Source organism: Orcinus orca, chromosome 17 (genome assembly GCF_937001465.1).
Source record: "Orcinus orca chromosome 17, mOrcOrc1.1, whole genome shotgun sequence".
NCBI classification, from domain to species: domain Eukaryota; kingdom Metazoa; phylum Chordata; class Mammalia; order Artiodactyla; family Delphinidae; genus Orcinus; species Orcinus orca.
The window spans coordinates 17,894,104-17,917,679 of NC_064575.1; the positions used below are offsets into that span (position 1 = coordinate 17,894,104).

The 23,576-nt window shown below is 41.9% G+C and overlaps 1 protein-coding gene across 2 annotated transcripts in view; it reads left to right on the plus strand.

Moving 5' to 3' along the window:
* The window catches only part of LY96 (lymphocyte antigen 96), a 31,289-nt gene extending 12,104 nt beyond the window's left edge, over positions 1–19,185 (plus strand). Inside the window, exons 2-5 of one of the 2 annotated variants that reach the window (XM_004280562.4) lie at positions 2,220–2,309; positions 7,168–7,296; positions 18,368–18,420; positions 19,055–19,185. In XM_004280562.4, coding sequence (XP_004280610.1) covers positions 2,220–2,309; positions 7,168–7,296; positions 18,368–18,420; positions 19,055–19,153 — 371 coding nt within the window. In that variant the 3' untranslated portion in view covers positions 19,154–19,185. Of the gene's footprint in view, positions 1–2,219; positions 2,310–7,167; positions 7,297–8,005; positions 8,188–18,367; positions 18,421–19,054 lie in introns of those variants that run through there. The other variant, XM_049700383.1, reaches the window with a different exon arrangement.
* The last annotated feature ends 4,391 nt before the right edge of the window (positions 19,186–23,576 follow it).

Here is a 23,576-nt window from a genome sequence, read left to right on the forward strand (position 1 = left end):
TCCTTATATATTTTGGAGATTCACACCTTATCAGATATATGGTCTGTAAGTATTTTCTCCCATTCCATAGGCTGCCTTTTCACTCTGTTGATTGTTTCCTTTGCAGTACAGAAGCTTTTTAGTTTGATATAGTCCCACTTATTTATTGATGTTTTTGCTGCCTTTGCTTTCCATGTCATATCCATGAAGTCATTGTCAAGATCAATGTCATGAAGCTTTTCCCCTGTATTTTCTTCTAGGGTTTTTACAGTCTTAAATCTTATGTTTAAGTCTTTAATCCATTTTGGATTGGTTTTCATTTGTGGTATAAGATAAAGGTCCAGTTCTTTCTTTTGCATGTTTTGCCAGCACCATTTGTTGAAGACACTGTCCTTTCCCCATTGTGCATTCTTGGCATCCTTGTCAAAGATTAGTTGACAAAATACACATGGATTTACTTCTGGGCTCTCTGTTCAGTTCCATTGGTCTATATGGCTGTCTTTTTGCCACTACCATACTGTTTTGATTACTGTAGCTTTGCAGTATAGTTTGAAATCAGGAAATGTGATGCTTCCTCTTTCTCAAGATTTTCTTGCCTATTTGTCATCTTTTGTGGTTCCATATGAATTTTAGAGTTGTTTTTTCTATTTCTGTAAAAAATGCCATTGAGATTTTGATAGAAATGTATTGATTCTATAGATTGCTTTGGGTAATATGGACATTTTAATAACATTAATCTTCCAGTCAATGAACATAAGATATTTTTCCATTTGTTTGTGTCTTGTTTAATTTCTTTCATCAATGTTTTGTAGTTTTAAGCATACAAGTCTTTCACCTCCTTAGGTAAGTTTAATCCTAGATATTTTATTCTTTTGGTGCTATTGTAAATGAGATTGTTTTCCTAATTTCCTTTTTGTATAGTTCATTGTTAGTGTACAGAAATGCAACTGATTTTTTTGTATTTTGATTTTGTATCCTGTAACTTTACTGAATTTTTTGATTAGTTCTGACAATTTTTAATGGAGTTTTTAGGGTTTTCTAGATATAAATTATGTCATCTGCAAGCAGAAAATTTTACTTCTTCTTTTCTGATTTGGATGCCTTTTATTTATTTTTCTTATCTAATTCATCTGGCTAGGACTTCCAGTACTATGTTGAGAGTGGGTATCCTTGCCTTGCTTCTGATCTTAGAGGAAAATCTTTTAGTTTTTCACTATTGGGTATGATGTTAACTATGGACTTTTCATATATGGCCTTAATTATGTTGAGGCCATTTCCTCTAATTCTAGTTTGTTGAGAGTTTTTATCATGAAAGGATGTTGAATTTTGTCATCTATTGAGATGGTCATGTGATTTTTATTCTTCATTCTATTAATGTGGCATATCACTTTAATTGATTTTTGTGTGTTAGACCATCCTTGCATCTAAATGCCTCTTAATCAAGGTATATGATCCTCTTAATGTGCTGTTGAATTCAGTTTGCTAATATTTTGTGAGGATTTTTGCATCTAAACTCATCAGGGATATTGGCTTATAGTTTTCATGTAGTGTCTTTGTCTTGCTTTACTATCACGGTAATGCTAGCCTCATAAAATGAGTTTGGAAGTGTGCCCTCCTCTTCATTTTTTTGGAAGAGTTTGAGAATGTTTGGTGTTAATTCTGACTTAAATGTTTACTAGAATTCTCCTGTAAAGCCATCTGGTCCTGGACTTTTCTTTGGGAAATTTTTGATTACTGAATCAATCTCCTTACTAGTTATAACACTGTTCAGACTTTCTTTCTTTAGTCCTCTGGGGATCTCCTTGGAAAAGTTGGGGCTCTGAACGCATGAACCAATCTCTTCGCTCTGAGTGAAATTGAGGGGTAGGTTAGCTCTTCCTAATTATGCTATGCCAGGAGCAGTGTCTCTTGTGAGAGGTGTCCCGAACCTCAGTACTGAATTGGTGTGTCTGTTTTTACATTCTCCTGGGTGCAGGAGACTTTCGGTTGGTTTCTGATTTCTCACAAAGGGAAATTGTCCGTAAATTGTTGCTGAACTGGTGTGTTTGTCAAGAGAAGGAGGACTTTTTACTCTACCATCTGGCTGACTTTACTCCTCTGGGGAGGGAGATATTTTTAACTACCCTTAATTTTTCTCATAAAATTTTAATACTAAAGGTAGTTTTGGGGGGCTGATATTCAGAATACTTATTGTAAATGATTTATAGTAATTTTATTGACATTTTCTTTATTCCATTTAGATAACTTGAAATTCCCTATTTCAATAAATGCCGAGCCCTGTATAACATTGAAGGGAGGCCGTGGAAATCTGTATCTTTACTACATTCCAAGTAAGTCCAAAGTTTTGTTTTTGTAGATTACAGTTAAAAGGGTTCCAGAAATATCAATGAAAAATGATGGTGTTCTAAATGTATGTGTATTAGTTTTCTCTTGCTATGTAACAAATTACTACAATCTTAATGGCTTAAAACAGGACATATTCTTTATCTCATAGTCTTTGTATGTCAGTAGTCTGGGCATGGCTTACCTGTGTCAGCTTCAGGAGGTCTCCCACAAGGCTGCAATTAAGGTGTTGGCCAGGGTTTCTTCTGAAGGCTCAACTAGGGAAGGACCCAATTCTAAGCTTATGTGGTCGTTGACAGTGTTCAGTTTCTGTCTGACTGTTGGCCAGCCCTCAGTTCTTTGTCATGTGGGCCTTTTCATCATGGCTTCTTGTTTCCCTGAAGTTAGCAAGGGGGACAGTTAACTAACAAGATAGAAGTCACAGTCTTATGTAGCCTAATGATAAAAGTGCCACCCTATCACCTTTGCTGTATTCTGTTTGTTAGAAGCAAGTCACTAGGCTAGCTCATACTCATGAGGAGGGATTACATAATGGCATGGTAAAAATTGAAATAATTTGAAACTTCTAACCATCTACTAGGTATATCCATTGTCAATCATTAGATATTCAGCTGATAAGTAAACTTGGGTTTCCATGAGTCAAAGATTTGTGTATGAGCAAGCAAGGACTTTTTTTCCTAAAGGTGACCTTTCTAGAAAAAAATATGTTGATGATATGAAAAAAGGCAATGATTTTTGTTTTGTTTTGTGTTATTTCTTCTTCTTCCTCTCTATGATTTTACTTGCCATCATCTTATAAAAGTTAATTGGGTGATGGTGATAGCATTGGGCTGGATCTGAGTGTTTGTGAAAATGCACAAAAGTTTCATCCTCTCCTACCGGTCAGCTGTTGCCTGTAAGGATCCCAGGAAATTCAGTTGTAATCATCATCATTATCATCATTGTTTTCATTATCACTATTATCATTTACATCCTAGCTTATATTTGGAGCTTATACTTTAAAATGTGCTTTTCCATAAATAAACTAAAGAAACATATCCCCCTGATTTTAGTTCTCCAGCTTACAGGAAAAAGGGTAGTTGAGAATCTAGAAATGATAGACGATAAACTTGTGCTTTAATTTTCCTGAAAACCTGTATCTTGATACTTTGTTTCTGCATTCATTTATTCATTAAAAAATACTTAGTAAATGTATAGTTTATTTCAAGTATTATGCTAGGTGCTGTGAATTCATTGATAAAAAAGACATTCTCTTGACCTTCAAGAATCTCTCAGTGCAATAGAAGAGGCAGATGTGTAGATAATATAGTACGATAAGTGAAATGATAGCAATAAGGCTTAGTGGTAGCACAGAGGAAAGAACAATGAGCTACTTGCTCCACTTTCTTGGCCAAGGGGGAAATAAATAATCTAAACTTTTTTTTTTTTTTTACTGAAGTATAGTTGATTTACAATACTATATTGAGTTCAGGTGTACAACATAGTGTTTCAGTACTTTTACAGATTATACTCCATTTAAAGTTATTACAAAATAATGGCTATATTTCCCTGTTCTATATGATATATCCTTGTTGCTTATTTTATACATAGTAGTTTGTATCTCTTAATCCCCTAAAATAATCTAAATTTTTGCCCAACAAAGGCTCTACAATTTCTTCCTCTTTTCTCAGGTTTTGTTTTCTGGTCTATGTGGGGTGCTTTACCTCTAGGTGTTTGCAAAAGTGATTATTTACATAATGAATGACCTCATTTTCAAGTGAGCCCCTTCCCCTTAACACACAGGAAACAGGCCTTCCAGACCCAAGTAATAATAATACAACACAGTTTCACTTAGGGTTCTCTGAAAAGCAGATACGAAGAAGGAATTAGACATACAAAGGATTTTGGGGGGGGAAATGTTTGTGAACAATAAAGGAAAGAGGAAGCTAGAGCAGGCAAGGAGAGGAGGCAGATTGAAGTGTTGGTCCGATACCTTTGAAATGAGAGAGAAGGAAGGAGAATTTGGTAGGATGGTCATCAGACCAAAATGCATCCCTGAGACATCCTCAGCCAGGTCAGTGGGGAGTCTTAGAGCAATGATTGCCTGTCACACGTGTCCCATGATAGGCAGGCGTAGGCTGGCTCTAGTGTCCTTGTTGTGCTCGGTCATTATAGGAGCAGACTGTTCGAGTCTGGCCTCCGGATGAGTGCTAAGATATATCTAAAAGTGCAGTAGCTGGTGGCTGTCTGCCCACTGCCCTCCTCTGCACAGATTCTTTGGAAGGGAGTTTTAAGCAGCACACCTCCATGGCCACCACAAATACCCTAATCACTTACTAAATATGACATTTATATAACATGATATTAATTCAGTAATGAAAGAATGATTCAGTCATGGTTGTTTTTTTTTTTTGCGGTTCGCGGGCCTCTCACTGCTGTGGCCTCTCCCGTTCCGGAGCACAGGCTCCGGACGCGCAGGCTCAGCGGCCATGGCTCACGGGCCCAGCTGCTCCGCGGCATGTGGGATCTTCCCGGACCGGGGCACGAACCCGTGTCCCCTGCATCGGCAGGCAGACTCCCAACCACTGCGCCACCAGGGAAGCCCCGAATCATGTTTTTTTATGATGCTTTGTAGTTATGACCTGAGTTTCCCTAGAATATACTAGAACATCTGTATAAAATGTGGGCCACATTCATAGAAATCAACCTTTTTTTTGTGGCCCTATCGCTACTTAAATTCAGTAAGAGCTATAAGAGCAATCTTGTACCAAAAATAGGTTGGGAATGGAAATGATTTGAGACTTCATAGCCTTGCTAATAAATTATATGTCACTATTAGCTAATTGACATATACAGCTGGTTCATAAGCCTTCCTCAACGTTATTTTCAGAAGTTCCCAAAGTTGTGTTAGGTGAGCTCAAAAACAGTCTTCTTTGCTAAACCCCCGAGAGCCACCATGTTTCTTGTCTCTCACTCCAACACCCACACTGATATCTCTGGCCTGCTGAGCCATGCAAGTGGTACCTCACTTCAACCACTGTTCACGTGCCTAACATGACCACAGTGATATCTAAGGGCAAGAAGCTTCTCAAGATGTAAAGGGTTGAGATGTCAAAGCAGCACTTCCTTTCTTGGAATCATTGAAGACTGGAATCATAGTGTGTTCCACACAGAAATGGAAGAAGATTCTTTGTTCTGCATTATCATTGGATGCCACGCTACCATGTGCTTGTATCTCAAGGCATCCCTTGTGAAAACAGCTCTTCAACTTCTATACACATCCCTGCTTTGAGAAAGGTTCAGGTCCATGTCCATGGCGTGGGCCACGGGGCCACTGTGTGAAACAGACTGTATAACGTTCTTCTTCTCTACACTTTACCCTGAAAGTAGAGAAGTGGAGACAAGTAAGGAAGCTTGGTGGTACTTTAGGCTCAGAGTAACGAGAGGCTGCATTAAGATAGTGGTAATGGGGATAAAAGGGACACCAGTAGGATCGACCGGGATTAGGAATTCTAGTGCTGATTTGGTGATGAAGATAAGGAAATCAATTTTGGATCTTTTGGGTGTGGTAATAAGTGACATTTGAGTAGAGATATTGAATGCACACAGGGGACAGATGCTTAAAAGAAAGGTTGAGACTAAAGATGAAGATTTGGGAGTTATTACCCGATGTGGTATTTAAAGCTGGGGAGAGTGTGCAGTGTGAAAATTGAGAAGCACTGAGATTAGAATCCTAAGAGAGATGAGTCAGTGAGCTAGACTGGGGAGAGGAGTCAGAACGCAGAACGGTTGGAGGACAGCAAGAAGAGAGTGGTAGCGCCAACACCAAAGGAAGGACAGGTTTTGAGGAAGGAGCTAGCAGTTCTGTTCTGCATAGCCAAGTTCAAGGTAAAGATGGAAAAACTTTTTTTTAATTTTTATTATGGCTACAATGAGTCATGGTGACCTTATTAGGAAAATACTTTCCATGAGGTAGTGGTTACAATAATTGTTTTCATTATAAAAAAATTGTGCATCTTGTCCAGTTGGGCCAACTGAGTAACTTAGAAGAGTTGAGCAAAATGCATTTCTTCCTGGAATTTTCCATCTTCATTGGTAATAAAGAGATCCTGAGGAAATAATAAATAGCTCATCTATTTAATTTTTAATCAAAAGGTTCAATTTTGTTCTCCAAGAAATCTTTCATCAAAACAACCTTCCTGGTCTTCCCTGGTGGCGCAGTGGTTGAGAATCCGCCTGCCAATGCAGGGGACACGGGTTCGAGCCCTGGTCTGGGAAGATCCCACATACTGTGGAGCAACTAGGCCCGTGAGCCACAACTACTGAGCCTGCGCGTCTGGAGCCTGTGCCCCACAACAAGAGAGGCCACGACAGTGAAAGGCCCGCGCACCGCGATAAAGAGAGGCCCCTGCTTGCCGCAACTAGAGAAAGCCCTCCCACAGAAACGAAGACCCAACACAGCCAAAAATAAATAAATAAATATATAGAAAAAAAAAAAAACCTTCCTTTCCCTTCCCGCTCTTTTGAATTTCCTAGTGGAACTATGACTACAACTGGAAATTTTATATTTTCATTTGATAGTTTTCTCAAAAATATAGGTTATTCTATTTTTAGGCATAGCCCACATAATTCTCACTGTGGAACATTCTCTTTGATTACAATCAACTAGTGGCCCTCTCAGAACTTCAGTTTTCTCGTCTACAAAACAGGATAATAATATCCACATTATAGGTAGTTGTCATAATTAAATGAAATAATGTAGGAAAAGCACAGGGCATATTTTAAGTATACAGTAAATGTTGGTTTTTAAATATTTATTAAAAAATACCTTATTTGAGTGGCTAATGAAATTTTTTTCTTTTTAAGGAAGAGACATAAAAAGCTTATATTTCAATATCTATGTATCTTTTAAGTCCGTGAATTTCCCAGTGCGCAAACAAGTTATTTGCCGAGGATCTGATGATGATTATTCTTTTTGCAGAGCTCTGAAGGGAGGTAAGCATTCAATTCATATTACCCTCAGAATAGAGTATAATACCTTATGAGAACGCTATGAAAATTAAATACATTAAAAATGTGAAGTTCCTTTTCTGATAATAATTCTTTATTTCCATCCAAAGTTTTTCTTTTAGCAGTTTAAACAATATTTTACAATTATGTTACTGGATTGTTATTAAGATGACACTTGTTTGGTGTGTTTGAAGGATATTAAAATTTTTACCTTGTTCAGATTAATACTGTATATTCACCCTTGGTTATGGTTCTCTGTTTCTAAATATTACATTTATTATTTTTCATAAAAACACAATGGATTTTTCTATGCACTTACATTCGTTCCCTCAGTGTCTTTTCTCCCCTTTTTTCCACCCTGGACTTATTCACAGAATCATAAAATTTCAAACTTTAGGAACTTAGAGGTCACTTATTGCAAACCCATGAATTTTTCCTTAATAATTTTTAAACTAGCATTTTAAATAGTTTAAAAAATTCTATGTATCATATTGTCACATTACCAAAAATTAGAAAATGAAAACAATCAAAAAGTCACAGAATCATATTTCTAAGAACATTTTGTTCTCATTTTTTAATTCATGCATATTGTTATGCAGTTGTAAGTATACTGTACTATAATTATTTTCTCTTTTTTTTTTCTTGCGGTACGTGGGCCTCTCACTGTTGTGGCCTCTCCCATTGCGGAGCACAGGCTCCGGACGTGCAGGCTCAGTGGCCATGACTCATGGGCCTAGCCCCTCCGCGGCATGTGGGATCTTCCTGGACCGGGGCACGAACCCGTGTCCCCTGCATCAGGAGGCGGACTCTCAACCACTGCGCCACCAGGGAAGCCCTAATTATTTTCTTTTTAAAAATTAATTTATTTAATTATTTGACCAGATAATCCATGTGGTTTAAAAATCAGAGTATAAATGTTACATAATGAAACATCTCCCTTAGTGGGTGTGCCCTGGTTTACTTAACTATTTTCCTATTAGACATTTAGTCTTCTTCTGATATTTTTACTATTATAAATAATATTATAATGCATATATAAATATTCTCATATTTTAGATTTGAATATTCTCATGTTTGGAAGAAGGAGTTAACACATAACTCCAAGGGAGATTCCTGAGCTTAAATGGTTTGAATCTATGTGGTTTTGTTTACATAAGGCTGAATTACTTTTCTGAAAGATTGTATCAGTTTATACATTGTACCACTGGCAATGTATACGTATAGTAGTTTAATCTCTGTCTTGTTAACATTGGGCATTATCATTTTATTTTTTAAAATTTTTATTGGGGGGGCTTCCCTGGTGGCGCAGTGGCTGAGAGTCCGCCTGCCGATACAGAGGACACGGGTTCGTGCCCCGGTCTGGGAAGATCCCACATGCCGTGGAGCGGCTGGGCCCGTGAGCTATGGCCGCTGAGCCTGCGCGTCTGGAGCCTGTGCTCCGCAACGGGAGAGGCCACAACAGTGAGAGGCCCGCGTACCGCAAAAAAAAAAAAAATAAAAAAAAAAAATTTTTATTGGGGTATAATTACTTTACAATGGTGTATTAGTTTCTACTTTATAATAAAGTGAATCAGCTATACATATACATATATCCCCATATCCCTCCCTCTGGCATCTCCCTCCCACCCTCCCAATCCCACCCCTGTAGGTGGTCACAAAGCACCGAGCTGATCTCCCTGTGCTATGCGGCTGCTTCCCACTAGCTATCTATTTTACATTTGGTAGTGTATATATGTCCATGCCAGTCTCTCACTTTGTCCCAGCTTACCCTTTCCCCTCCCTGTGTCCGCAAGTCCATTCTCTATGTCTTCAGAACCTTTTTTTTTTTTTTAGGTTCCATATATATGTGTTAGCATATGGTATTTGTTTTTCTCTTTCTGACTTACTTCACTCTGTATGACAGACTCTAGGTCCATCCACCTCACTACAAATAACTCAATTTCGTTTCTTTTTATGGCTGAGTAATAGTCCATTGTATATATGTGCCACATCTTCTTTATCCATTCATCTGTTGATGGACATTTAGGTTGCTTCCATGTCCTGGCTATTGTAAGTAGAGCTGCAGTGAACATTGTGGTACATGACTCTTTCTGAATTATGGTTATCTCAGGGTATAGGGCATTATCATTTTAAAAAAGAAGTTTTAAAAAAACTTTATTAGGTTAAAAAACTTAAGCCTAATTGTTTTTTTTTTAATTTGTTTTTAATAAATTTATTTATTTATTTTTGGGTGTGTTGGGTCTTCATTTCTGTGCGAGGGCTTTCTCTAGTTGCGGCGAGCGGGGGCCACTCTTCATCGCGGTGCACGGACCTCTCACTATCGCGGCCTCTCTTGTTGTGGAGCACAGGCTCCAGATGTGCGGGCTCAGTAGTTGTGGCTAACAGGCCTAGTTGCTCCGCAGCATGTGGGATCTTCCCAGACCAGGGCTCGAACCCGTGTCCCCTGCATTGGCAGGCAGATTCTCAACCACTGCACCACCAGGGAAGCCCCCAAGCCTAATTGTTTTTTATTAACATTTAAAAAATTACTATTGCAGTTGAATGTTTTCCCCTATAATTATTTACAAGTAACCAGTGCCGTCTCTTGTTTAAAAACAGATTTCAGGCAGTTTACATGCATACGTTAATTTGAGCAACATAACATAAATTAGATAGACAAAAATTAGTTGGGACAAAAATGGAAAATAAGGGTAGAGAATTAATGGAATGAGAGTAATATAAAAATTCTTGACAGAAAGGCTTATACTTGCTTTGACAGGGACATCAACTGGATTATACATTTTTTAGCAGTCAATAAAAAAAAAAGTTTCTGGGAGTTCCCTGGCGGTCCAGTGGTTGGAACTCTGCGCTTTCATTGCCGAGGGCCCACATTCGATCCCTGCTTGGGGAACTAAGATCCCACAAGCTGTGCAGTGTGGCCAAAAGAAAAAATTTCTAAGTAAACCAATCTGCTTGCTATGCAAATGAAGCTTCAAGATATGTCTCCCAGCCAACCAACTCTCCTCATCTCTAACTTGTCTGCCACCCCCAAGCCACATACACATTGTGGAGCTGGCATTGCTTATGAGTCTGGGCTCAGAGCCATAAACACCTGAGTCTGTGTCCCAGCTTTTCCACCTATCAGCAATGTGACCTTGGGTGTTATTGATAGAGGTTAGCTCTATCAACCTCGTTTTCCTCATCTGGGAAATGGGGACGATGAAACCTATTTTACATGGTTTTAAGGATTAAATTAGAGAATGTGTGTTAAAAAGCTTAGTACAGTGCTCAGCGTGAGAATTCTAGAATTATGGTGATTAAATATTCATGTGCATAATAGGATCCTTGTTTTGTTCCTGACTTTATTTATAGTCCTGTCATTTTTATAAGTGAGGAAACCAATGTCTGCAGTGGTTCAGTAACGTGCCCTTGGTCATTTGGAGATCTGGTAATGGAGTAGCCTCCTAACTCTTAAGAACTACTCTTCCACTGGCCATGCTCTCTTTCCCTTTGAAAGAAATCCTCGGGACTTCCCTGGCGGTCCAGTGGTTAGGACTCCACGCTTCCACTGCAGGGGACATGGGTTCAATCCCTGGTCAGGGACCTAAGATCCTGCAAGCCTGCACTGTGGCCTAAAAAAAAAAAAAAAAACCAAAACAACAAAAACAAAAAAAATGAAAGAAATCCTCTTGGTAGATTACTGTTGTTTAAAAAGTGTCCATTTCTCTCATACGACAGCTTTACAATTATTTCACTTAATCTCTGTGGGATTATGTTGACATTTATGTGACTTTTCAAGGTTTCACTTTCTTGAGATCAAAGATGTATCAGACTCAACCCAGCCTGCCTGCTTCTTCCCACCTCCCCTCCCTGCCTTCCACAAACATCTGTTGAACCTAATTTGAGCGAGTCATGATTTAGATTGTGGTGATACAAAGTTGAATGATAGGTTCTCCCTCTTCAGAAGGTCACTCTGTTCTGGGAAAAATAGTCATGGGAACAAATGTTACAAGGAAATGTCATAAATGCTAATAGATTATATGCTCTTAGTCTTAACTGCATAGTTACCAACTTACTGTGACAGGAGAACTCAGATAAGGCTTCAGAGAGTCTTTTATTAGAATCTTGAGTCTGAGAACATCAGAGAGTGAGGAAAAAGGACATTCCCTGAGAGGAAACAGCATATGCAAACGTATCTAGCCACGAAGGAATATGTTTTATTTGGGGAGTATCTTTTTTGTAGCTGGAGCAGAATGTGTTTGTGGGGAATTGCTGGAGGTGAGCCTAGAAAAGGGGGAAGGAGCCAACATGTAAGTCATGCATAAAATATTGGCCTGCATCTTGTTGTTAGTGGGTGGGGATGACCCACTGAGATTTCCATTTTTGCACATAACTAAGGTCCTTATGGAAGTGTTACCGACCAGGGTTCTTAGCCTTCCCTGATCGATAGAAATTGATAAGAGGGACTTCCCTGGTGATGCACTGGTTAAGAATCTGCCTGCCAATGCAGGGGACACGGGTTCGAGCCCTGGTCCGGGAAGATCCCACATGCCACGGAGCAACTAAGCCCGTGCGCCACAACTACTGAGCCTGCGCTCTAGAGCCCACGTGCCACAGCTGCTGAAGCCCGTGCGCCTAGAGCCTGTGATCCGCAACAAGGGAAGCCACCGCAGTGAGAAGCCTGCGCACCGCAACAATGAGTAGCCCCTGCTCGTAACAGATTCCCTTGCTCGCTCCCTTCCCGAGGTGGGGCGAGCTGGCCAGGGGTCGGCCAAAGGCGTGGCTTAGGTGGTCTGCCCACCCCTTAGGTGGTGGTGTGTGCAGGGGGCATGCGCAGTACCCTGCTTTTGCTCCTGACACCCAGTTTTTGCTTCCGGCTCTTCAGAAGTGGCAGTTGGGGTTTTTTTTGGCCTTTTTGTATCTTGTTGTACATAATTTGCCCCAACTGGGCCTGCATGCAGTTATTTTTCCTCCCTTACAGTTTCTCTATGCTTTGCTGCTGGAGGAGACGTTAGTCCAGGTGCAAGCACTGCAGCAAAGGGTCCCAGGTCCCAGCCTGTCTCAAAAGGAGGTGGGGTTGGCTGAGGCAAGAAACTTGGATGGAAGGAAACACAGCTGGGAGGCTGTTGAGGGACCACAAGGGCGGCCCTGGGAGTAAAGAGGAAGAGATGAAAGAGAGCGTATTGAGGAACAGGACAGGCGGGAAGTGCTGACTGATCTCATGTGGCAGGCAAACATTAGATCAATCAACAACTGCTCCAGGGCCGTTGACTGGGTGGACGGAAGTGCCTTTATCAGCAATGATGTGTGCAAAAGGAAGGGGCAGATTTTTAAAGAGAAGGATAGCGAGTTCTGGTTTGGCACGTTGGGCTCAAGGCCATTTGGGAACATTCAAATAAACATGTCCATCTGGCAGCCGAATATATGGGCTTAGAGCTCAGGACATTCTGATTTAAGAAGCATTGATGCTGTTAACCGTCCCTTGAAAATTTGGGAATCAAATGAGTAAGGAACATACTCACCAACTTTTAAAATAACTTTCCTTTTTTGGGTTGTTACAAAGGTCATACATTTTTAGGATATGATATTTAGAAAATATGGGCAAGTGAACATAAAATAAAAATTACACATAATCATTCCACTTCTTTTATTTTTAAAAAATATTTATTTAATTAATTTATTTTGGCTGCGCCGGGTCTTAGTTGCAGTACGTGGGATCTTCATTGCGGCATGTGGACTCCTTAGCTGCGGCATGCATGTGGGATCTAGTTCCCTGACAAGGGATCGAACCTGGGCCGCCTGAATTGGGAGCACAGAGTCTTACCCACTGGACCACGAAGGAAGTCCCTCCACTTCTTATACACACACACACACACACCCCTTCATTTCTTTCAAAAATACATTTATGAATAAATAAATGGATATTTCAAAAGTGTTTTAAACTTAATAAGTCTGTTAGCCTTATTTTCAGGATTTTGCAAGGGTTGCTGTAACAAGGTACCACAAACTGGGTGGCTTAGAACAACAGAGATTTATCATCTAACAGTTCTGTAAGCTAGAAGTCTGAGATCAAGGTGCTTGTAGGGCTGTGCTCCCTCTGAAGGTTCTCGGGAAGGATCTGCTCCAGGCCTCTCTCCTAGGATCTGACCGCCCTAGGAGACCCTTGCCTTGTAGATGACCTTCTTCTTCCTGTGCCTTCATGTGGTCTCCCCTTTATGCACGTCAGTCTGCATGTCCAAATTTCCCCTTTTCATAAGGACACAGTCATATTCAATTAGGGCCCACCTTAATGACTTCATCTTAATTTGACTGTCTGCAAATATCCTATTTTCAAATAAGGCCATATTCACAGGTACTGGGGGTTAGGACTTGAATATAGCTTTTGGGGGGACACTGTGCAACCCCATAACACCATCCCAGGCTTGGGTCCTGCGTCCTGCATAGTTGCCAGGAGACCTGGACTGGACCACTGGTGAGCTGCGTGGATCCCTTTCGGGAAGAGCAGAGAAGGGCCTAAGCTGAGGTTCTGTCTTCCTTTTCTCTGACTCTACCTGGGTTCTCTCTTGGCTCCTTCAAGAGGCTTCAAGCTAACTTCCCATAAGAGGAGAGTGGGAGATATGTCTTTCTCAGAAAGAAGACAAAACAGTTGAAAAAAGAGGGCTACTCCACAGAAGAGGTTAGAGCTCCTTCCCGTGTGGTAAACATTTGGGCAGTTCCCCCAGATAGAAATTTGGGAGTTACTTTTTTTTTTTTTTGGCTGCACAGTGTGGCGTGCGGGATCTTAGTTCCCTGACCAGGGATTGAACCCGTGCCCCCTGCCATGGAAGCTCCGAGTCTTAACCACTGGACCACCAGGGAAGTCCCTTGGGAGTTATTCTTGATTTCTTCCTCAAACTCAAGTCCCATCCATCTCCCTCCCTCCCTCCCTCCCTCCCTCCTACAAAGCTGACAGGGTTTGCTTCACAACCAGGGCCCTATACTTAGAAGGGCTTCACATTTGGGGTGTACTATTCTGGGATCAGTCTTGAGATGCTTAGTCATTTTATCTTTGAGCATGTGTTTTGTACACAAAGTGTGATGGGACAGTGGTGTATGTGCCCACCTCCCCTGGACAGGTTTTGGCTCCCTGCTGCTCACTACCTGCTGGTGCCCTGGGCCCTGTCTGGCATCTCCCCTCTCATCCCATCCAGTGACGCCTGCCACCCTGTGCCCCTGGTGGAGGCCTGGAGCAGGGAGGGTCAGGGTCAGGCATGGTATATCCTGCAGTGTCTGGGCTGGGGTATGGCAGTGGCCGCCCCACCTGGGCTGGCAGCACCGCGACACTGTTTAGTGGGTGACTAGGTGGGGGCCAGACGGTCTCCCCCGCGGCAGGCAGCTCGTGGAGTTATTGCACAGAGGTTGCAAAACCTTTGAGGGTCACTTGTGGATCTGTAGGCCCGTGGTAAAGAAAGATGCCCGATTTGGCTTCCTTGCCCCGCTCTGGGGTATGAGGCATCTGGCAGCATGTGGGAGGGCGAACCTGTCAGGCCAAGGCTTTGCACAGGTGTACCCCCCCCCCCCCAGGTCATTGTGGAGCAGCCCCTGGGTGCCTGTGAGCTTCTACGCTTACCTTGCGCCCTGTGCCAGGGAACATTCCCTCAGATTCTTTCATGCCTGGGGTACCTTCTCTTCCTCCTTCCAAACCTCCTGAGCCTGGCTTAGGTCCCTTTCTCCTCATCAGCTTCAGGCACCTTCTGGGAATGAGCCACGAAATATAAATTGTGAAACTTCAGTGATTCTGCCTCAGAGTTAAATGCTCTGATATTTGTGTTTACAGTCGGCATTGTACAATATAAAGGGGAGTAGTAAAATTCATGCTAATGATTAAAATTTTTGTTTTATTTTGAATACATTAAATAGGAAACAAAAAATATGGCAGTGACTGTAGTTAGCGCTGCTGTGTGGTGTATCTGTAAGTTGCTAAGAGAGTAGATCCTAAAAGCTCTTATCACAAGGAAAAAAACCATTTTTTTCTTTCTTTCTTTTTCTTTTTTTGGTTTTATGAGGTGATGGATTACTGTGATAATCATTTGGCAGTGTATGTAGGTCAAGTTAATTATGCTGTACACCTTAAATTTCTGTGCTATATGTCAATTATATCTCAATAAAGTTGAAAGAAAAAAAGTTTAAAACTCATGACAAGTCTAGAGAGAGGGGGAGAGAGACTATGGAAGAAAGGAAAAGACTTTATATTTTAGTACCTTTAATGGATGTTTCCCGTGCCTTCTGAATAAGTGCCCTCCCATTTTCATTTTGTGCTTAGCCTTGCAAATTATGTAGCTGATCTCGGAGCCAGGTATGCAGGGACCAGGTAGTACCAAGAGCTGGAAATTCAGAAGTGGCCAAAGCAAAGCCCCTGTCCTCATAGAGCTTGTAGGCCAGTGGAGGAAACAGGATGGTAACTAGGTCACGAAAGAAGGTAAAGATGAAAGTGAAATAAGATTCAGTTTACGATAAGTGCTCTCAAGGAAAGCAGCAGGATGACGAGACAGAGCATGATGAGGGAGGTTACCTGAGATGGAGGTCACGGGAGGCATTTACCTCCTTTTCTCTTCACCACTGTCACTGCCTCCTGGGCTCTCACGGATATCCCTGACTTTCAGTGCTCCCCTTAAATCCAGCTACTGTACAGTCATATGACTCATCTCTCTAAACAGACTCTGGCCATTTCACATCCTTGGGTGTTTCCCTATCACCTCCATTCTCTTAGTGTGGAACCTGAGTGCATTCACGCTTACTTCTTCAGGTTTACTTCTTAGCACTCCTGCTGCTTCTATTTTTTTTTTTTTTTTTTTTGCGGTACGCGGGCCTCTCACTGTTGTGGCCTCTCCCGTTGCGGAGCACAGGCTACGGACGCGCAGGTTCAGCGGCCATGGCTCACGGGCCCAGCCGCTCTGCGGACCTCCTGGACCGGGGCACGAACCCGCGTCCCCTGCATCGGCAGGCGGACTCTCAACCACTGCGCCACCAGGGAAGCCCCCTGCTGCTTCTTTGCTTTAATAACATTGAGCCCCTTGCAGGCATACGTGTAAGCTATACTGATTTTCACCTTCCTGCCTTTGCTCCTCTTTTTCCAGCCACCTGGAATGTACCCCCTGCCTTCCTTCCCATCTTTTGTGATGGACCTACTGTCACAATAACAATAATATTAACATCAACTATAATATTCATAACATTATCATTATTATTTGCAAGATGTCATGGGAGGGGGGTCTAGAAAGGAGTAACATTTAGTGTTATAATAAATGACATTTGAATGTTAATAACATTTAATGAGTGCTATGTTCCAGGCCTTGTTCTGAGCACTTACATGTATTAACTTATATAGCCCTTGTGGACAGAGAATGTCACCTGCCATATCAGTAAACAAAGAATGTTGTGGCCATCAAGGCTTCAGCCACTGTAGCCGCCCCCTCCCTTCCCTCCCTTTCCCCCCCACCATGGTAGACTCTGAGGGGTTTCAGGATGGAGAACACAGGATACCGGCCCTAGATAGTTAAGGTGCACATCAAAGGAATGATTCAGTGAGCCCAGACTCTTGCATCTTCCCATACATGGAAAAGTGCTAAATTCATGAACTTGAGAGGTCTGGTTTTTCTTTAATTTACAGTAATCTTTTGATGTTCCGACTGCCTCAGTTTTTTTTGGAAAAACTTCTATATATTCTGGCTCCTCGCTTACCCCTTTGGAGCAGTGCCTCAGAACTATCTGAGAGACTGTCTCCCAGGCTTAAGTCCTCAGTACGTCCACCGAATAAAGCATAATTCTTAACTATAGGCTGTGCATTTTTTTCAGTTGACACTCTCAGAATAATCCTATGAGGTAGGTGTTATTATCCACTGCCTCATTTCACTGAGGCACAGAGAAGTTAAGTGACTTGTCCAGGGTCACACACTGAGTAAGTAGAGGAGCTGGGATTCAAATCCAAGCAGTTCAGGTCCCAGAGCCATCACTCTTAACAAAAATGCTATCCTGCCTTTATCCTTACTGCATCTTTTCATTGCACATTGTATTTGGAATGGTTTCTTTGCATGTCTGTGTCCCCAAAAGACTTTAACTCTTTGAGGGAAAGGATGGTATTGTACTAACCCTTGTATCCCCAGTCCCTGGTACATAGTAGGCTTTCGATAAATATTGGTTGAACTATTAAATTTGAATTGGATTAGCCTTGAATGAAGGATCATAAGATCATGAAGATATGATCACTTTACTAAGTTCAAGAACCAACATCTTAATGTATTAGTACCCCTAATAACAATACTCCCAGAAGCAAATAAATAAATGCTTATTTGTGAGAAATGAAGGTATAGATGTAGACATAATCTATTCATTTGCTAAGGATTGTCTTTAGCCAACTTGGAGAAAAATAATCAATACAGTTTGCACTTGACTATTTATATTACTTTAAGAAAGATTTTTGGTCAATACTGCTTTTGTTAGAGGTTCAGAACATTTCTCTTTCTATCCCTACCCTGTAAGTTCACTCCTTTGTTGTTTCTGACTGGGTCAGTGGAGTGTGGTTTTTCCTGCATTTCTGACTCTGTCCCACAGCTTCCTCAGGGCCAGGCCCATGGCTGTGCATTTCAAGTGACTACATAGCTAGGCTTCTCGGTGGTGGGATTGGAAGGAGATTTGGTATCCTGGCTGCCCTCCCAAATCTCTCCTCCACCTTTAGGAAGATTTTTCTTTATCATTCCCTGCTAAGAGGCAGCAACAATAAATATGTACATACCTAACTTGGGATGAAGCATATTAGCACTAGCTTGTTCATCATTCATTCATTATTGAGACCAGTGGGCCTTACAAGTTTGTATCCGCTAAGGGATGAGATATAGGCTGATACTGAGTGGGGCTCAGTGTGGCAGAGGAAGCCACAGGAGAATCGTAGCCAGGGTATAAGATTCATTATTTCTCTACGATTTTGCTTGGGATTGCTTCTGCCAGTAGTAAAATTGTAAGAGGTGCACTGTGGACTACAAACAAAAAAAATCACCTGATGTTAGCCAATAACTTTTTGTATTTTGTATTTTGGTTGTAGAGACTGTGAATACAACAATATCATTCTCCTTCAAGGAAATACGATTTTCTAAGGTATTGTTCAAGTCATTTTGTACTTCCTTAACCTTTTGCAGTAACAGATGTGTTAAGAATTTGAAACAAGCGATTCACAGCTTCTAAAAATATCGATTCAAGATTAAGATGTTCAAGGCTTTTTTTCACTTCTTTTTGGTTTTCGATATTTTGCTCTTTCTTCTTTCTGTGGAATATGGAAAAAATAGAAAACTTACACCAAAGAAAGCCCTTTTTAAATTTTATTTTTTCCTTCCAACATACCTTGCTAAAAGTAATGCTCATTGTTAATATGTTGAATGATCTTTGGGTGAAAGCACTGTAGGACCATTGTGTATAACTCAGTGACTGCCTCCATGGATAATAATGATGTAATTTTAGATATTTGCATTAGAAATGCAATGAAATTTTGCACATGTTTCACTTCTGGTAACTATTTTAAGATAAACATTAATAATGCATATTCTTTACCTATTTTGTTACAAATTATATCTAATGTTTGAAGATTTCATAGGCTAGGCTAGAAAACTGAGAAAGTAAAAACCAATTCAATTTAAATGGCTTTCTCCTAGTAAGATAAAATTCTTATAAAAGTCTTACAAAATAGGAGCATCTAACATTTTATATCACTTGTATTTCTTACTACTCGTTTTAGGGACGATACGATTGTATTACAGAAGCCATTGCTGGGAACACTGAAGAAAGGCTCCTTTGCTTGAACTTTACCATCATATACCACCCTGATTTCAGTTAGAATAAATCGAGTATATGTTTTTATTTTTCAAAGGTTTCATTCTTCATTTAAAATCTTTTTTTTTAATTTATTTATTTTATTTGTTTATTTTTGGCTGTGTTGGGTCTTCTTTGCTGCGCGCAGGCTTTCTCTAGTTGCGGCGAGCGGGGGCTACTCTTCGTTGCAGTGCACAGGCTTCTCATTGCAGTGGCTTCTCTTGTTGTAGAGTACTGGCTCTAGGCGTGCGGGCTTCAGTAGTTGTAGCACGTGGGCTCAGTAGTTGTGGCTCGTGGGCTCTAGAGCACAGGCTCAGTAGTTGTGGCTCACGGGCTTAGTTGCTCTGCGGCATGTGGGATTCTCCCGGACCAGGGCTCAAACCCGTGTCCCCTGCATTGGCAGGCAGATTCTTAACCACTGCTCCATCAGGGAAGTCTTTTCACTTAAATTTTTTTTTGCACAGTGTATTAGTTTGCTAGGACTCCCATAGCAAATACCACAGACTGGGTGGCCTAAACAACAAATTTATTTTTCACAGTTCTGGAGGCTAGAAATCTGAGATCAAAGTGTCAGCAGATTTGGTTCCTTTTGAGGCCTCTCTCCTTGGCTTGTAGATGGCCTTCTCCTCCCTGTATCTTCACATTATCTTCCCTCTGTGCGTGTGTCCTAGTCTCCTCTTCTTATAAGGACACCAGTCATATTGGTTTAGGGCCCCCCTGAGTGACATTATTTTACCTTAATTACCTGTTTAAAGACCTTGTCTCCAAATCCAGTTGCATTCAGGAGTACTGGGGGTTAGAGCTTCAGCATGTGAATTTTGAACGTTCACAATTCAGCCCAGAGCACACATAGACACATAGCCCATAATACAGCCTCTTCAATCGGTCGACTTCTCTCCATTTCCTGCCTCTACTCTGGGACAAGTTGCCAGCATTTCTCCCCTGGACTCCTCTGCTGCCTCCTGACTGATTGTCCTGCACCTGGTCAGGTACCTCAGGTAAGTTATCCTCCACAAAGGTAGTTTCAATAATACTTTCAAAATACAGGTCCTGTCACGTCACTGCAGTGCAAATGGAACAAAACAAAACAAAAACAAACAAGGCCCTTCCTGTGGCTTTTGATGCCTTTCGGGATAAAGCTGGAATCTTTTGGAGAGTATGCCAGGCCCTGCCCACCCTTTCCCTCTCCAGCCCCTTTTCCCACCACCCTCCCCTTGCTCTCTGTGTTCCGGAATGTGCCATACTCCCTCCTACTCCAGGACCTTCACCCACACGGTTCCCTCTACCTCAGCCCCATGCCTCCACATTACCCGACCTTTACCCCTTATCAGTAACAGGTGTGGATCTTCACTGGCTCAGGTGCTACTTTCCCAGGGAATTATCATCAGGTAGCATGAAGCACACCTCTTACACTTTTTTTTTTTGCGGTACGCGGGCCTCTCACTGCTGTGGCCTCTTCCGTTGCGGAGCACAGGCTCCAGACACACAGGCTCAGCGGCCATGGCTCACGGGCCCAGCCGCTCCGCGGCATGTGGGATCTTCCCAGACCGGGGCACGAACCCGTGTCCCCCGCATCGGCAGGCGGACTCTCAACCACTGCGCCACCAGGGAAGCCCCTCTTACACTTTTGATACTGGACAGAGGCAGTCCTGAGTAAAATTCTGCAGAAACTATATAACATGGAGCCAGGCTTCCAGTCTCCTGTGGCTTTCTTGGTCCCCCAGATCCCTTTCCTCCACCCACCTTTACCTCATCCAGGCAGGGCCAGCTTTCTTTGTGATATGCTTTTGTCTACCTGTGTCCCTTCCTTCCAGTTCTTGACACTCCTTTTGTCATTATATCAATCATCTGTCACAAGACTCAACTCCATGATCCCAGGCAGGGTAGTCAGCTCAGTTTTGCTCAGCACTCTTGACCCAGCACCTAGCATAGTACTTAGGCTTGAATTTGCTCTGAATCCATATTTGTTGAATGGATAAACAAACATTTTCTTCTTAGAAAATATTCAAATAATAGGTTAACTATAGAAAGCAATATTCCTGCAATCATTCAACTAGTATTTATTGAGCTCCTGCTATATGTCAGGCCCTGTTCTAGATGCTGGGGATACAGCATTTAACAACCCAGGCAAGACATATCCCTGCCCTCATTGAGTTTATATTTTTGTGGGAAGAGACTGACAACTAAATTACTTTAGAAGTGAGCATGCTTTGTAAGTGCCATGAAGAACAATAAAGCAGGGCAGGGTGTAGGGACCCGGGTGGGGAGGTAGTGATGGTTGTGCTTTCAGAGAGAGTGGTCAGGAAAGGCCCCACTGAGCAGATGATATTTGAAAGAGTTGAGGGAGCAGGCCATGTGGCTTTCTGGGAGTAAAGGCATTGTAGCTGAGAGAACAGCTGATGAAAAGACCCAGGGGTCAAGGAAGAACAGGAAGCTGTTCAGATGAAGTGAGTGAGGGGAGATGAGGTCAGAGAGGTGTACGCGTTGGCGGTGGGTAGGCACTTGCGGTAGAGTTTGATAGGCCATTGGTAAGGCTTTGGCCGTTGCTCTGAATGAGATGGAAAGCTCCTGGAGGGGTCTATGTGGGAGAATGATGTCAGCTCTCATTTAAAAAAGTCTTATTCTGGCAGCCATCTGCTTAGACATGGGAAAAAACTAGGGAGCTTTTTGTGATCATCTAAGTAGGAAAGGAAGGAGGAAGTTGGGAGACTTTTGAAGTAATCCAGGTAAAAGATGATGGAGGAGGTGGTGAGAAGTGACCTACAGTGGATATATTCTGTGAGTAGAGACAACTCCAAAAATACTTTTGTCCATGGGTTGTATGTAGGATATGAGACAGAGAGTGGAGTCAGGGATGATTCCAACTTTTTTGCTTGAGCAAATGGAAGGATGGAGTTGCCATTACTTGAGATGGTGAAGTCAGGGAGGAGCACGTTTTAGGGGGGGAAACCAAGAACTTCGTTCTGGACATGTTGAGATATCATTAGACATCCAAGTGGAGACTTCCTAAAGGCACTGGATAAATGAGGAGAGGTCTCCTGGGCCGGAGATCGACACTTGGAAGTTGCCAACACGTAGAGAGGGGTGTTGAGAGAGAAAGTAAGAGGTCCAAGGATTGAGCCCTGGGGTTCTCCCTCATCGGGGAGTGGGAGGTTTAGGAGGAGCCAGCAAAAGAGAGGGAGTGGCCATGGAGGTAAGAGGAAAAACCTGGAACGCTGGCCTATTGGAAGTCAGGTGAAGAAACTCTTTCCACAATTTTGATCTGCTGATCTGTTAAATAAGATGAAGACTGAGTGTTGACTTGGATTTTGCATTGTGGAGGTCTGTGATTTGATAATGTCACCAATAGAGAGTCCCCTGAATTTTCTAAGCATCAGTTCCAACCATGTGCCGCCCAAATGTAGGGGTCATTTATTAAGCTCTCTGCAATGCTCTGTGCAATCCCCACTCACTAAGGTTTGAGGTAGGAGGGCAGGTCCTTACCCACCTCCATTTCATCCTTTAAGAGGAGGGGTTTGGGTTGAGGGTCACAACAGCTTTCTCTAAAAACATTTCCACAAATCTCCTTTAAGATCCTCCCTTGCATAAAAGATCCCTTGACGCTTTTTTATACTTGATGGAAATCCTTTTATTACTTGATGTAAATATTTTTTATATACTTCATGTATGATAGCTCATTCTGTAACTTTTGAACTCTTGAGGGGGTTCCAGAGCTGGGGAATGGGTTATCAGACATTCCCTATTCCTTGATGTTGTTCTGCTATAGCCACAGCCCTAGCTCCAGGAATGGATCCTGATTTGCTAGATCAGCCAGTGTGGGGTATTCTCCAGGGAATTATTGGTCCAGTTGGGCACATGACTGAAATTGGCTCAGTCAGACGGCAAAAACATACTAAAATTCCTTGGCCGGCTCACTGGATATAAACAAGGAGGATATTGCCTCCATCTCTGCTGACAATCATCTGATGACCAAAGGGGAACCAGACTTTAGATGAAGCCAATGCTGTGGACAGAAGAATAGAGAATTAGAAAGAACCTGCAACTCTGCAGACACTGTTGAGTCACTGAGTTAACTAAGCCAGACCCTGCCGTACCTCTGGACAGTCCTGTTATTTGTTTAGTGAGTTGGGGTCAGGACTCTATTACTTGCAGCTGAAACCATTCTCGTTGATTTACAACTACAGGGTCTGACTCGTCACAGAAGTCCGGTTAATTTCAGATTCTGTAACTCCCTTTGTTCCCTTCTCACTTTTTCCATTGCTTTTTTTTAAAATTTAATTTTAAAAAATTGAGGTGGCATTGATTTATAATGTTGTATATTTCATGTGTACATCATTATATGTCTACTTCTGTGTACCCTGCAGCAGGCTCACCACCAAAGATTTAGTTTCCATCTGTCCCCATATGGTTGATCCCCTTTACCATTTCACCCTCTTCTCACCCACCTC